Consider the following 14992-nt stretch of genomic DNA (forward strand, 5'->3'; position numbering starts at 1 on the left):
CAGCTCAAAACCGATGGTAGCACATCTTTCCCATTGGATCTCACCTTGTTGCGCAGTGGCACGATACGTGAAAGCAGACCAATCAGAATGTCTGTGTACACACTCCGCTCATGGGCTTCGTCAATTATGATGACTTTGTACTTCTGCAGCAGGAAATCCTGAGGAGAACCATTGCCCACATAGAGAGGAATCAGGTGTGGATTAATCATACTTCTGCTGGTTTTGGTTGACTGCATGAACAGTATGCATCTTCCTCAGAAACAGAATTACCTTTTGAATCTCCTTCAGCAGAACACCATCAGTCATAAACTTAATTTTGGTGTCACTTGTCACATTCCCTTCATACCTGATCTGGTAGGACACCACACTGACGACACAAAAAAAAATAGTAATAATGTCTAGGTCAGTACATAACTGGAAAATTGGTTACCATAATTGTCCATCTTACTTTCTAATATTTTGACTACTTTCTTAAGCAGAGGGTTCTAAAAACATCATCTGAGGTCTCCCTAATATTACAGATTACTGAAAATGCATCTCAATGTCAACTAATCAAAGACATAAGACTGGCAGTTATTTGGTTGAATAAATTCTTTAAATGCATTAAAGGGTAAATAAGACAAATGCATGATAAGATACCCTAGGCTAAAAAGGAGGAACTGATGAATGTTCAGTCATATCTATAACTATTTCCCTTAGAAAATGTGGTCTCATGATGAGAAGATCTAAACGTCATCAACAGAGACCTCCTGATCAGAGTCAGCCAGTTACATAATGGCTACTTCAAGGGAAAGCCCCCAAAAGCCTTGACCGCCCTCACCGTGAGGACAGGTTCATCTCCGTGGCAACTCTCTGGGACATGCTGACTGCTGCCACACGCCTGGGCTCTGTGATGCCAATGATACCATCTTCACTTTGGATGTTGAGGGGAAGAATTAGGAGGAGAATAAGCAGAGTATGAGGGTTATGGGCAGAAACAGTATACCCTGTGTTACACCCAAAAACCGCATGAACATTTACACCTTTATTCTGATCAGGCAGATTGACAGAAATGCGACAACTCAGTTTGGGAGGAATGAAAAATCACCTGATTGCTCTGCAAGGAGTTATATTCATGCTTCTTTCCTTAGCTTTATTTATCATGCATGTCATTAAGGTTAAGCTACAATACACATGTTGTCCTGCGATAAATGTGCACAGAAAGCCTGAGGAGTACCTGGCGTATCCAGCCTCATAGAGGAACTGGGGCACCTGGGTGGTCTTTCCGCTGCCCGTCTCCCCACACAGGATCACGCACATGTTCTCCCGAACCGCCTCCATGATGACTTGCTCCTCTGCCAACACTGGCAGCTTTAAGCGGGCCTCCTGAAACACACACCCCCACGCTGGCTGCTAAGACCCACACAGCAAAACTCTTGATCCTTTCACAGGCTTCCAAATACACATTGTAAATTCAACTTAATCTGAACCACATATGAAAATTATCAAATATGAAAATTAGAAGATATTGAAGAGTGTGTTATTAGGACATTCCTACTTTTTAACACCTATTCATAGATGTCTGATCCTTCCACCTTTTACTTCCTTGAACCACAATGGGTTTTATTATTGTTTGAGACCTGACTTACTTAACTATGAGTATGACTGAGCGACAAGAGTAGGGCATAAGGATTGGAGAAATTACTCTTTTTTTTGGGAAATAGTTCATTTGATTCAGTTCACTTTTAAGATGCATTCTGTGAACAACTTGTTCAGTGGCACTTACTATTTGCATAGAATAGATCTGAAACACTTGCTTACCAACATCAAAAAACGTATTTTATACGTTATAGGAGTTAAATATAACAAATAAGTCATACAAGAAAGATATTTGTTGTTGAATTATAGTCTAAATCTCTCAAAATAATATCTTAGGTACTTGTGTTTGTTAAAAATGAACACCTAACAGCTCATCACAGTCAGCTAACGAGTCCGGATGCTAACAAACCAAATCATTTTAAATTGTGAAAAAATGACATATCTAAAATCCAATTAGAGCATACACGAAGTCACTGCACATGTAGGCTATACATTACACTAGCAGATGGTGTATTTCAGTCCGAATTAAGGTATGGCTCTCATGTTCAGTAGCCTATCAGAGTCTATGGTTCACCGACTCACTCACCAACTCTTTCACTCCTTCAGGTCTCATGTTCAGAATTCTTTCAGAATGAAAATGAGATCCAAAGGAGTGAGTGAGTTGGTGTGTGGGTGAATGAGAGGTTCTCAACTTGTTCATTCACTGTAGGCGTATACTTTTCAGTCCCAGGTTTAGTTACAGCATGCCCTTACATGCCTCATTGGCCATAGCTGAGGAGTGAAGCAGCTTTCAAATGACATTTCTGAGGACAAATTCTGAGGTGTTATTAACCACTGGAAATCAGACAGGTTCTTAGGTCAGGCCACTTAGGCACCACCTGAGAGCCAGCTCCCAGTCAGCATCAGCACCGCGGCATGACACTAGTGGAAAAGAGATAAGTAACATAAATGTCATATTTTTTGGGCACAATCTGTTTTAGATGTACCATGTGGGCCACTTAAACTCACCTGGACCTTGGGCAGTCTATCAACAGGCACAAATATAGCAGGTTCTGATGGTTCCTTCTTGGGCATCAGTTTAGGAGGAACGTTATTTGAAGCAGCCTGGCCTTGGATTGCCTTTGCAGTGCTCTCCGCGGAAGGACCAGCAGGAATCTCTGGTTTATGGATCTCACTGTTTTCCTGTGCTCTATTCTTGGCCTCATCGTTTTCTTCATCATTGTCAGAGGAGTCAGTGGTTTCACTATTCTCTCCATCTTTCTCCTCCACCTCCTCCTCCTCCTCCTCTTCGGTCCTCCACTTTCTCTTCCGGTTGGCACCAGTCAGACTACTGATCTTCGGGAGCCCTGATGTCACATCCTGAGTTTCCTCAACACATCTGAAAACACAAAGATAAAAAGTGCATGAAGGACACCAAAACGCTCTTAACCCTCTGAGATCGAGTGCATCGTTGGCAATGCAGCATATTTTTCAGTCTATTTCAGTTTATATCTTACTGAAGTCTTTATGTAGAATCATGAAAAAAAACTGACAATCTGTAATCTGTCTTCTTTTCAAAACGTCAAACCATGTCACCTTTCTTTTATCTGCATCGGGGGCGGGTATATGGCGTTAAATTAGTGCCAAAACTCGCGCGCATAAGAACCACGCGCGCGTATGCGCTAGCGAGCAGAAAACCCATCCTCTCTACGCGCTCGCATTTGCACAGCACTCGCTCGCTCGGCGTTACATTAGTGCCAAAAGTCAAACCACGCGCTCAGGACCCCCCTGACAGTTAATACATATTGTTATACATATTGACAGTTAATTGATAACACAAATTAATCCATAAATAAGTTGTAAAGTGTGATTTAGGCAGTGGACCGTGGGACCGCAGTTGAATTGTTTGATTACGTGTTTCGTCACATTTAAAGTGATATTGAAAATCCAAGGGGTGTGCATTATCCCCCAGAGTCCACTGATGAAAGCACACGTACTCCATAGGACATGGCTGTCCCATTTTGTTTTAGAGCTATTAACCCCTTAGTTGTTGCTCCATTGCACTTTAAGTGGATGCAATATAATAATTAATAACTATTACAGACAAAAATTATATGAAAATCCATATGAGGCTAACTTAACCGCGGCCAGTGACAAGTTATCATCATCTTCTACCAAAGCAAATAGCCAATCGTAGTCAATATTTTAAAAAACCAATCAAAGGAGCGGAGATATTAGGCACTGTTCCCGCCTCCAAAGTGTCCCAAACTGCATTTTGCAATGTCTATACTTTGATGTCAAATTACAAACTTAACATAAATCTGACATATTTACAATATACATTAAAATTAAGATCTATTTTACCACAACCAAAACTACATAACTGTAACTGGTTTGAATAGAATACATGGATTTTCACGTTTTTAAGCTTGTTTGGAAATGAGCATCAATCAACACAATAAAAGAGCAAATTGAAAGAAAACAGAAGCACCAATACCTAACAACAGAAAAGCCATCATACCGTTTATTCAGGTAAAGCTTGTCTCCGGTTCCCAACTTAGATGTAGTATAAAGTAGCTTCATCTCAGATTCAGGTGCCTGAATCGCCGCCAGCTTGCCCAAAATGTCCTCACGCTGAAACAGAAAAACAATGTGATGACAGCAGGATCCAGAGTCAAATACGACAAATTTCATCCATTAGTGGAAATGTACAGGCTTACTTTCTACATTTCTACTTTCTAAGTTTTTTTGCATTATTGATTTTGAAAACCATGGCATTTTTTGCAACTTTCACTGCAAGCTAGCCTTCCGGTCAAGCCTTTTCACTGTACCTCCTACTCAGTCTGAAAATCCTGTTCATGGAGGCTTATGTTTATGAAGTTTTTCCTATTTTCATATCAGGGTATATACAGAAATCCAGAGGTTAAATTTAACACTTTTTAATGCCTTTTTTAATACTTTCTCAATATTTTTTAAAACCCGCACGGCATTGAGTTGCAACCGTTTTTAAACAAGTTTCAAACTGATTTAAAGATTTATAATGTTACACAATTTTGGCCTGTACAACAGAATTTAAATAGGGAACATGGGTCAACAGAATAAATTTAGTGACTGTGATTTTGAAAACATCTTGCATTTAACTTCTTCAGTCACAAGTCCATATCTTTATCCACTAGGCTATTCATGGCAAGTGCCTTAATTGTTTGGCTTTTTCTTCAATGAGTTTGTCGATTTGCTTCAGTTGACCAACTGCTCTCATCCAAGCATTCATGATTTATGAGTTGTGCATCGCATATGCGAAAAGAGAGCGCTGACTGTCATTATCATAAATTTATCACGCTGATTTAAACTCTTGGTGTGTAAACCTTGTAGTTGCCTGTAGGCATCTTACGTTAGCAAGATAAGTTTGGTGATCATTAATGCAGCTAGCGAATTACTTGCATAAAAACCTACTACTTGGGGTTGCAATAAGTTATATCGTATTGACCAGTAAACGACAAGAAACATAAATAACACAATCAACAAAAATCTGCTGCCAAGTCAATCAGTACTTGTACTGATCGCTTGCTCCATTTTGATCGCGGTTCCCGAAGAGAACTTTATCGGCAATCTATGGCTCATCCTGCTAGTCCCGGATGTAGAGGGTTGAATTTCGGATCGTATTTTAAACCACTGAAATTGTGGCAGCGTATTTGAAACAGCAAAAATAACGGGACTGAATATTGTAAAGCAGAAATAAGAGGACTGAATGTTACTGCTTGAATAATAAAGATGCGAATAAAACACATGGAATATTTTCAACTGAATTTGTTCTTTTGAAATTTATTTTGAGGCGAAATTAAATTAACTGAATTCATGTGGATGAATTATAAACATGCACTTTAAAATACGTATCTTTTGGAACTGAATTTTGGAAGCCGAATATTTTTGTACTGAATATTTAAGCAATGAAATTACGATTGAAATGTTTCAGTTGAAATGTTCAATGTTTAAATGTATGCATATATTAAATTACAGTCCCCAAAAATTCAAAGCGTCATTAATGCAATGCATTTTTATTCGATAAGTGTAATTCAACGTGTTTTTTTTTCCATCAACGACTTTTGTCATTAATTTACTTCCATAGTGCTTAAACTCTGGGTCCTCTAACCACTTACGTGCAAATTTGCACTTACCCATGATGACTATGACTTAGCTTTTCTGAGTGTAAGCAGCCAACATGTACTTCAGCGCGCAAACTGTTTAAGACGTCGCTCAACCACCGAATATGACGTCAGCATCACAGAGATCATCTATGAATGAAGGAATGAGCTAATCCACATTTAAAATAATTTGCGAGAAATTTTGCAGATAAACTTTAACACACAAATTGACAATTTTTAGTTAAAAAAAAATCTAAAATTTAATACCTCGTAAATTTGCGTGTAATACCTTTTAATACTTTTTAATGGCTTTAATTTTTGCTTATGTGATTTACTACCTTTTAATACTTTTTAAAACCCCGCGGACACCCTGCGAAATATTACTGTCCTGCTATCAGGAAGAAAAACTTGATTTCAGCTTATCAATGAGAATTTGCTGTAAAGCGTAGAATGTGGTGGTGTGATCAAGAGAGTCGCTTATGAATCAGAAGCTTTGGGTTTGAATTTCCCCTTCTTTTCTAGTGGACAATAAATGGGTAGAGTATGGGCCAGGCCTTCATCTTGTAAGACAAAGGAGAGATTCTCTGAAAAGTCCCAAAAACACATTAAACACTTTAGGTATGCTATTTTAGGTAGGCTATTTTTTATAAAAGAAGCAGATTAAAAGAGTGATATTAGTGTGTAGTTTCAGTGATATTTTCTGGAAGTTCAGAGCCTCGTATCTACTACACCACTTTAAATAACACTTTTATTTTCCGTTTTGAAAGCAGTACTTTCTTCCCAATTAACATTGGGAATTAACAGTCCGTCAAGGTTTTAGTAGTACACAAACATACACCTGTGAGCCAATAGTACTTGTACCTAATGTGTTGAATGGAGAAGGAATAAAGAAGCAGGAGAAAAGACCTGAGTTACTTTGATAAGGGTCAAATTGTTATGGCAAGAGCAATCACAAAAATTGCAAAGTTTGTGGGGTGTTTACGGTTGGCCATGGTGAGTACATCCTATTTCAGGAACCTACATTCTATGTTCAGGACCCACAAACTTCTGTCACATTCCCACCACAGAAACTTGGCCCATCTATATATATCTGTATTTAAGGCTATCAGACATCTAAAAATACCAGGGAATACATTAACAATATAATCAGTAAGATGAAGCCTTTACCTGAGCTTTTTTCTTCTTCACCTCCAAGACCTTCTGGAGATGTTTCTTCTGTTTCTTAGTCAATGGCTGCTTCTTGGGAACATGTTTCTCCACATCCTTCTTCTTTGTTTTGGTGGCTGGAAGCACCAAGGCATTGCACTCGTCGACACCTTTCAGGTTTTCATCTAAAGAAAGTAGTACATTAGTACTAGTCCAAAGGCTTCTCATTTAAACATGCTGTAAAGGCTGCGATCAATGGTATAAACTAGTTCGTATTTTGTAGGTGCCAATACTGTAGTTAATCTCTGGGTGCAACATTAAACATTAAATTTACCTCTACGTGTAGAGCACAGCAACGTAAAACCAAGAGGGATAACAAAACATGCAGTAATCAACGACCCAACTTGGCATATACATAAGGTTACGCTAAGCTTCCAAAGAATCCACAGGTACAAGAGGAAGTACCACCGGATAAACAGCAAGATCCCTAATCCAGTAAATCAAGTAATTAAAGTTACATGTAAAGTTCAATGTGCTGACCTTCAAGTTCCACAGTCACGTCGCTCCGCACCTCGTTTGTCTCGGCCTTTGAGTCAGATTGCTGTCTTCCTTTCCAATTGTGTTTCTTTCTCAGTCTACCCATAGCCAGCACATGCACTGTAAGGAGTGACTGAGCCTAAACATTATAACATTCTTGCATACAACTAACATGCAATAAAGATGCATTAAAACAATACACAGTAAATATATTTCTATATAAGGAAAGTTAGAACAATGTGTCAAACGTGCTATATACGGTTCAATGCGTTTCTATAAATGTCTACGCATAATTGACACTGTTGTATCTTAATCAGCTTGTGACTTACCGAAGAGATGCTACCCAAGTTTGATGGATTGAATAGTACAGCAAAATCGCGCTAAAACCGGAGCCAATGAACCGTTTTATTAAAGCACAATAAATTAAAACTGAATATGAAAACGATGTAAAAATCAAACCTAGAGAGGGTTCCAAATGTAATCCACATGTGAGTACAAACGAATGTGCATCCAACTAACAGTTCCGCCGTAACACCGGGATTCTGAAATAACGTTCCGGTGTCGAAACTTATGTTTCCTATCGAAATATGCTACTAATCTCAGGTTCATATTCGTTATTTTTTCAGCGCCTGTAAATTTGTGTTTCCTTGGTGTGGAAACTTCGGCCGGTGGTAACAGCATATAAATCTGAAAACACGCATTTTGACTAGGAAACATGCTAGTTTTGCTGCGCAATGCAGAAGTTAATATATAAAAATGTAAATAAAAAAAAAAGAATAAAAGGCATACTTTTCAGGGGAAAAATATATTATTTTCAAAGAATTACGATATCATCGTGCCATTTAAGTACGATTACTTCAAACATAAATCTATCTCCATGATTTAACTCGAATGAAATGTATTCATAGTACTGTATACAAACTTGCGCACAAAACAGGAAAACATTGTAGTCGAGATGCCAGTCCTTCGCTGGGCACACAACCAAACTCTGAAGGTAATTCGGAGAAAGCAGTTAATCTGTTTTTTGTACTGCGGGAGGAAATTTGCACAAACGTGGGGAAGACAGGCAAAGTCTCACCTTTCCACCCATACTGCTAGTGTCATTGCCAGGATTGCCAACTTAATTGTTTAGCTGGTTGGCGTGAGATTTTTAGTTCGAGATAAGTCTGCACGCACACTTACATGTATGTAACAGTTTTATTACCTGGTAAATAGTCTGTAGATTTTGCAAACGAACCCAGCGCTTTTGATGTAGCTAATTTTAGGTTTATAATGTTTATAATAAAATGCATGGTGTCAGTTAGTAGTTTCCTGCAGCTCAAACTAGTTTCACAATGTGTCCAAGGATATCGATCCCTTAATTGACTGAAAATGAATTCTGGGCCACATAATGGTACTGGTTGAACGACCTTACTTTTAAAATAAGACAAGTTTAAGAGTAATTAAAACATCCATTAATTAAGTGAAGGTCACAGCTACAATAATCTCTAAATTAAATAACATGGAATCAAATTCGTTTTAATTTGAAGTTAAAGTAAATGTTTACAGTAGCATACAGTAGGATCAGGCATAGCATACAAAGCTGCCAGTGCTTCCTCATATAACACAAAATACACAGTGCGTGGCATGTTTCATAGTTTTTCTCTTTTTGCCGTGAAATGTTTATTATATGCAAGTATAATTACTAGGATAATCATACTAGTGTAATATATATAATAATGACTGTTGAAGGCCAAACTGATAAAACTAAACTGATATATATATCTAAGACTAGTGAACTACTACATATGGCTGCAATAAATGAGTGTGTAATAGCTCTGTTAGATACTTCCAAATATATGTGTTAAAAAGAATGTGTAAAAAAGCATCAAAGGGTGCATGTTACTGAAGAATCTTTTCATTCATTCATTGCTGTAAATAACATTTTGTGTCCGGAAAAGCTACTTTTGCATCGTGGTGTTCTTGTTACAAAGCATAAGCCCATCTTATTCAAATATGATATATTTTATCTTCTAGGACATACAATAACAGGTATAAAAAGAATACACACAAATGTTTGGTAAATGATTTTTTCTGTTTAATTAAAGAGACAATGAATACAATAACTTTTTTATTCCAATACAATGTTTCACATACTTTTTCCAATTCTGAGGGGATAAAACAAGGCCCTTTGTGTAGGAAGTATCACTTTGTTGATTTAGGGGTTACCTGCCGTGTATCAAAATAGAATCCTTCTTGGCTATTCAATAGACAATGTTACTTTTATACTAGGAAATTACTTTTGTAATAATCTTTTATACAGGACAAGGTACGCCCGATGAGTGAAATGAAAACGCACAGCCTATCCAGCTGCCATTGAACTGCATGAAAATGAGCAAATTATTATGCAATAATGGGTGTCTGTGCAGAAGCAGAAATTGTACAGCTATCCTCTTCCAGGGAACGCCTAATTATTTCAGGGCTCACACTCTTACATGTACACAAGCACCCCTCACCTTGTCCCCCTTTTGCTCCCAGTTTCAGGCAGTCCTTTTAGTGGCACATATTCTTCTCCATTCCCTCCATCATCTCCTGCGAAGCTTTCTTGAACTGTCCTTCGGGCTTCACGGGACAGTTTTTCAAAACGGCGCAGAAAAAAGATGATTGAGGCCAGCAGGATGGCCTGCAGCACTATGAAGATGAAGAGGCTGACCTGTGAGGCAAGCGCCAGGCTGCAGTACCAGTACCTGCAGGACTCCAGTACTTCTTCCTCTGCCAAGTACATGACTAGCCTCCCCTGCAGACCCGGAGGCGAGCTGCAGGTGATATTGCGATAGTTTTTGCGGTTCTCCTGTCTGAGAAGCCAGCTGCGCAGGTAGAGCACGCCACAGTCACAGACCCAAGGGTTGCCATAGAGAGACACAGAGTGCAGGGCGAGCATATGGTCCAGCAAGCCATTGGGCAGAGAAGTGAGCTGGTTGTCATGGAGATGGATCTCTCTGGAGTCGGGAGGGAAGGCATTGGGCAAGTTGCTGCCTCTTAGCATACGGCCACTGCAATCAACATACCCCCTTGAACAGGAACACACAGATGGACAACCCTCAGTCACCAGTAGAGGGAGCAGGAGATACAGGAGCTGACTGAGGTATGGATAACTGATCTTCATTTTTCAAATGGTGCCTGGAGACAGAACCATTAAGTCAGATAGTGCTGAATTTAAGGCGTTAAATAAATAGTAAGGATGACTGAAATAGCCAAGAAATGAAAAAGTAGAGTAGCTATATTACAAAGGGTTTGTCAGAATACATGACTAACACAATCGACAATCTGCAGTGCAGGTGAACATAGTATTCTGTGACTCAGATCTTGTGCTGCCAGTAGTAAACACATTGTTTTACTATGACGCTGATGTATGTGTTTCCATCATTTTTCAGTTGGTTTTGTTCTTGGTCCTGTTTCTTTTAATAAACATTCTGCCCATAATTTAAGCACATCTAGACCTCTCCATAATAGGATTTTAATTTTGTAAATCTGAAAATATACAAAACAGCTTAATAATATATGCATAAAATGTGCACTAGCTAAAAGTTACTGGTTCATATGCTATAAGTGATTGTTGTACCTTGAAGAACTTACTTCCATAAATGTCTAGCTGTATAAAAGGGTTTAGGTTACATAAGTTTAACTTACATAAATTGATTAGAATTATTTTTTGCAAATTGACTTTAATGACAACAATAAAAAGCTTGATAATATTGCGTTGTAAGTATTCAAAATACAAACCAGTTATGAGCATGATGCTTACCTCGTGTTTGCAAGTTGTAGCACAGACAGGCTTGTGGAGAGGTTCCTAATAGGACTACGACAGCTGCCCTCTGTTGATAAAGCCCCTCTGACAGGGACAGGAAACAGGAAGTGTACTTGATCTGACATTCAGTCCATCTTCACCAATTGCCATAGCTCCATGCAGTCCAAAAGTACAGTCAAGCTATATTAGACAATAACAGGGCACTGGCATGGCACATCCTGCTCAATAAACCACAGCCTTCTGGTGACATCTTCATCTGACTTCGCGTTAAGAGCTGTTGGTGGCCTTTTAGCAATTTATTGTCATTTGTCACAAAATCAATACACATATCACCAACCATGGCCACATATAACAGTGGTTTAATATTTCAATTATATTTGACCACGTCTGTGAGAAGATGGAAAACCAGCCTTTCAAAGCCATGTAAGTGTTGTTTAAAGGAGAGTGACGTGTGGCTGAGCTGGAGAAGCGAGTGCCATGGAGATAAGCGGTGACTCAGCTCTCTGGTTTGGGTCAGATGCCCAGAGTTTGAGCCCTGGGGTTAACATGCTGAAACGTTGCATTTCAAGTGGACAAAAATGTCCCAATACTTAAGAAAAACAATGCAGACTGAGAAACAGCAAGTGACCAGGTTGGTGTATGAGTTTTAATTCATTGTCGTCATGTGTGCAGAAGTTTCACTTGCACAAAGCAGTAGTACTAAAATAAGCAACGTGGTCCACTAATAAAGCGGATGGCACAGCTCATATACAGTGAAGTGTGTACAAAGGGGCTCTAAACACACACACATACACACGCACAAGCATGTTATCACCTCCTGAACTATGCTCACTCACATTTCCATACGTACCTTGATAATTTACTTGGTGGATCTGTAAATCTTTCCAAAAAATTATTTAGCATACACAATTTTAAAGTCTGAAAGCCAAGCAGAAACAGAAAATACAGTCTATTCTGACCAATCAGAATCTTCTTCAATACCAAGAGAATAAGAAAAAAAATCCTGACAATGTTTTTTGCTGCTCTGCATGTATCTCAGTTTCTATTTATTTAAATAGTTTAAATACAAAAACACACAAAAAGTATTATGATTAAAGTACAGGAAGTGCGCTTCGTCTTGAAATAATGTCAGGCACTTACAACCTGCGTTTCCTCATTTCCATTGGCTATTATGTGGATGTGTAATAGTACACTAAGATGAGAGTTGCCATTTCAGTAAAAAAAATATTGCATTCACAAGAGATATCACATGACTTGATGAATAACTATTTCTTTTGTTATTGTTTTTAAACTTATTATTAACTACACCGAATAGCTGTTGTCTTTAGCACACGTACCTGCTGTGTTGGCTTGTATAAACATAACCTATACATCTTTTATGCCTGGAACAAAGCTTTCTTTTCATTTAGCTTTTTAATGAAGCAGTTGCTACTGGGAAGTGGATCTTAAAGAAACACTCACATACAATATCCAGAAATGAACTGACTGGCATGAACACAAGTAGTACAACTCACAGACAAATCAAAATAATTCTGTAAGTGTCCTGTTTCTTGGAATGTAATTAATTCTGTTCAGGACTGTGGAGCAATTTCAGGGATTCCAGAAAATCCAGGTTGGACAATCTTAAGATCCATGTCAATGCAACACTCTCACTCACACTCACTCTGAAAAATAATCATGAAACAAGTAGAGAATAAAATATTAACACCATAAATTGTATCAACAGCTTGGACAAACTTAAAAAGTCATATTCATAAATACAATCTTTTAAATATTACACCATATTAATTCTGTTAATATTATTAATAGGTTTTAAATGAACATCAAGTACAGTTTAAAAAACCATGAACTCCTAAACACCACATTGATCATGCTCCTGCATAGTGCCATACAGACCAGTGGATATCACAATTATACAGGCCCATTCACTGAACAGCAAAGAAGTCCTATATAGCTATATACACATTAGATATTTTGTGGGCATTCATTTTTATAATGTAAATAACATAGTTTAGTGACCTTAAGAAAAACTGCTAGTTTGGAAAGAGGGGTCCTTTGCACTACTGTGTTTTCTAGCATTTTGAAAGCAAAAAAAAAATCACTGATCCTGCTCATGCATTTGCTGTTGCATCTTCTGAATCATCTCCTGCATCCTCTTCAGCTGTAGAGACAGGGAGAGCTGCTATGAAACATACTTATGCAGCGTGATCCCATTTCAATTGGTAAATATCCTGATACTGCCACCATGTGGACAACATTGCTGTTACCTTACATTATGACTACCCATAATTACCAGCATTGCTTCTTCTATAAATTGTTTGTAAGGTTACTAACATATACATACATACTTTCAGCCGAGTGACCATGTCGGTATCTACAGCACCAGTAATCAAGGTTTAATTTTATCCAGCAGAAAACCACAGATATTAGGCACCACAAGGCCCAGAATCTGTGTAGATTTTGCGAAACAGTGATCCTTTACCTAGCAGTTTTTAGTCTTTTTCACTTCATGTTTATTTAAATGTGCATCTATATATAGACTATATTGCAAAAAGTATTGGGACATCCCTCCAAGTCATTGAATTCAGGTATTCCAATCACCTCCATAGCTACAGGTGTATAAAATCAAGCACCTATGCATGCAGACTGCTTCTACAAACATTTGCGAAAGAATGGGTCGCTCTCAGGAGCTCAGTGAATTCAAGCATGGTACTGGTACTAAGGATGTGCAATAAGTCCATTTGTGAAATTTCCTTGATACTAAATATTCCACGGTCAACTGTTAGTGGTATTATAACAAAGTGGTAGCAATTGGGAATGACGGCAACTCAGCCACAAAGTGGTAGTCCATGTAAAATCACAGAGCAGGGACAAAAGCACACCACCACTGGACTCTAGAGCAGTTCTCTGGAGTGACGAATCAGGCTTCTCTGTCTGGCAATCCGATGGATTGGTCTAGGTTTGGTGGTTGCCAGGAGAACGGTACTTGCTTGACTGCATTGTGCGAAGTGTAAACTTTGGTGGAGGGGGGATTATGGTGTGGGGTGGTTTTTCAGGAGTTGGGTTTGGCCACTTAGTTCCAGTGAAAGGAACTTAGAATGCTGTAGCTTTCTAAGCCATTTTGGACAATTTCATGCTCCCAGCTTTGTGGGAACAGTGGGATGGCCCATTCCTGTTCCAACATGACTGCACACTAGTGCACAGAGCAAGGTCCATAAGGACATGGATGAACGAGTCTGATATGGAGGAGCTTGACTGGCCTGCACAGAGCCCTGACCTCAACCCGATAGAACACCTTCGGGATGAATTAGAGCGGAAACTGCAAGCTAGGCCTTCTCATCCAACATCAGTGCTTGATCTCACACATTCTCTCCTGGAAGAATAGTCAAAAATTCCCATGATCGCACTTCAAAACTTTGTGGACAACCTTCCCAGAAGAGTTGAAGCTGTTATAGTTGCAAAGAGTGAGTCAACTCCATGTTAAAGCCTATGTGTTAAGAATGGGATGTCATTAAATTTCATGGGTGTTTAAAGGCAGGTGTCCCAGTACTTTTGGCAATATTGTGTATTACAGTATATGCTCACACATATATACACTGTACAAAACTCTGTACTTTCTTTTTTACTGCTATCATAGATTCTGTATTTACATATTTATACCACACCATTGTAACACTTTATAGATGCAGATTCACAGACTGTTATATTTTATTATTTATCACACATGAATTTGTTATACAGCTGTTTCTAATACTTTTGCACTGTTTTGCAGTTTTTAAATTAGACACCAAATAACATTTCATTGCACAAAATATTCTACTTT

At 38.5% G+C, this 14992-nt stretch overlaps 3 protein-coding genes across 10 annotated transcripts in view; all 3 read right to left on the reverse strand.

Annotated features, from left to right (window-relative positions):
• Positions 1-7921, reverse strand: part of dhx37 (DEAH (Asp-Glu-Ala-His) box polypeptide 37) — a 40306-nt gene extending 32385 nt beyond the window's left edge. The window contains exons 1-9 of one of the 3 annotated variants that reach the window (XM_072709105.1): positions 7712-7921; positions 7386-7502; positions 6867-7030; positions 4079-4191; positions 2587-2956; positions 1217-1365; positions 821-913; positions 271-367; positions 45-158 (exon numbers count right to left, since the gene is read on the reverse strand). In XM_072709105.1, the coding sequence (XP_072565206.1) occupies positions 45-158; positions 271-367; positions 821-913; positions 1217-1365; positions 2587-2956; positions 4079-4191; positions 6867-7030; positions 7386-7488 (1203 nt within the window). In that variant the 5' untranslated portion in view covers positions 7489-7502; positions 7712-7921. Of the gene's footprint in view, positions 1-44; positions 159-270; positions 368-820; positions 914-1216; positions 1366-2586; positions 2957-4078; positions 4192-4277; positions 4407-6866; positions 7031-7385; positions 7503-7711 lie in introns of those variants that run through there. The other 2 variants (XM_072709106.1, XM_072709107.1) reach the window with 2 other exon arrangements.
• A 1516-nt stretch (positions 7922-9437) lies between these two features.
• Positions 9438-12084, reverse strand: gp1bb (glycoprotein Ib platelet subunit beta). Of its 2 annotated transcripts, XM_072709110.1 has the most exons (3): positions 12020-12084; positions 11167-11253; positions 9438-10432 (listed from the first exon to the last, which is right to left on the reverse strand). In XM_072709110.1, the coding sequence occupies exons 1-3, from the start codon at positions 12070-12072 to the stop codon at positions 9874-9876; spliced, it is 699 nt and encodes a 232-aa protein (XP_072565211.1). In that variant the 5' UTR covers positions 12073-12084; the 3' UTR covers positions 9438-9873. The 2 variants fall into 2 exon arrangements, with proteins under 2 accessions (XP_072565211.1, XP_023692869.1); XM_023837101.1 differs by lacking the exon at positions 12020-12084 and having other exon boundaries at positions 9438-10541.
• Positions 11802-14992, reverse strand: part of septin5a (septin 5a) — a 40779-nt gene continuing 37588 nt past the window's right edge. For all 5 annotated transcript variants that reach the window (XM_023837098.2, XM_023837099.2, XM_072709109.1 and 2 more), the window contains one exon: positions 11802-13330. In XM_023837098.2, coding sequence (XP_023692866.1) covers positions 13268-13330 — 63 coding nt within the window. In that variant the 3' untranslated portion in view covers positions 11802-13267. The remainder of the gene's footprint in view (positions 13331-14992) is intronic.

The sequence above is a fragment of the Paramormyrops kingsleyae genome, chromosome 2, assembly GCF_048594095.1.
Source record: "Paramormyrops kingsleyae isolate MSU_618 chromosome 2, PKINGS_0.4, whole genome shotgun sequence".
NCBI lineage: Eukaryota > Metazoa > Chordata > Actinopteri > Osteoglossiformes > Mormyridae > Paramormyrops > Paramormyrops kingsleyae.

Bases quoted from the DNA above. Each gene is read 5' to 3' on its own strand.
- gp1bb (XM_072709110.1), bottom strand. From the start codon at position 12,072: ATGCTAAATAATTTTTTGGAAAGATTTACAGATCCACCAAGTAAATTA. The intron at 11,254-12,019 runs GTACGTATGGAA...TGTCCCTGTCAG, and splicing joins CCACCAAGTAAATTATCAAG to AGGGGCTTTATCAACAGAGG. The intron at 10,433-11,166 runs GTAAGCATCATG...TTCCTGTTCAAG, and splicing joins CTACAACTTGCAAACACGAG to GGGGTATGTTGATTGCAGTG.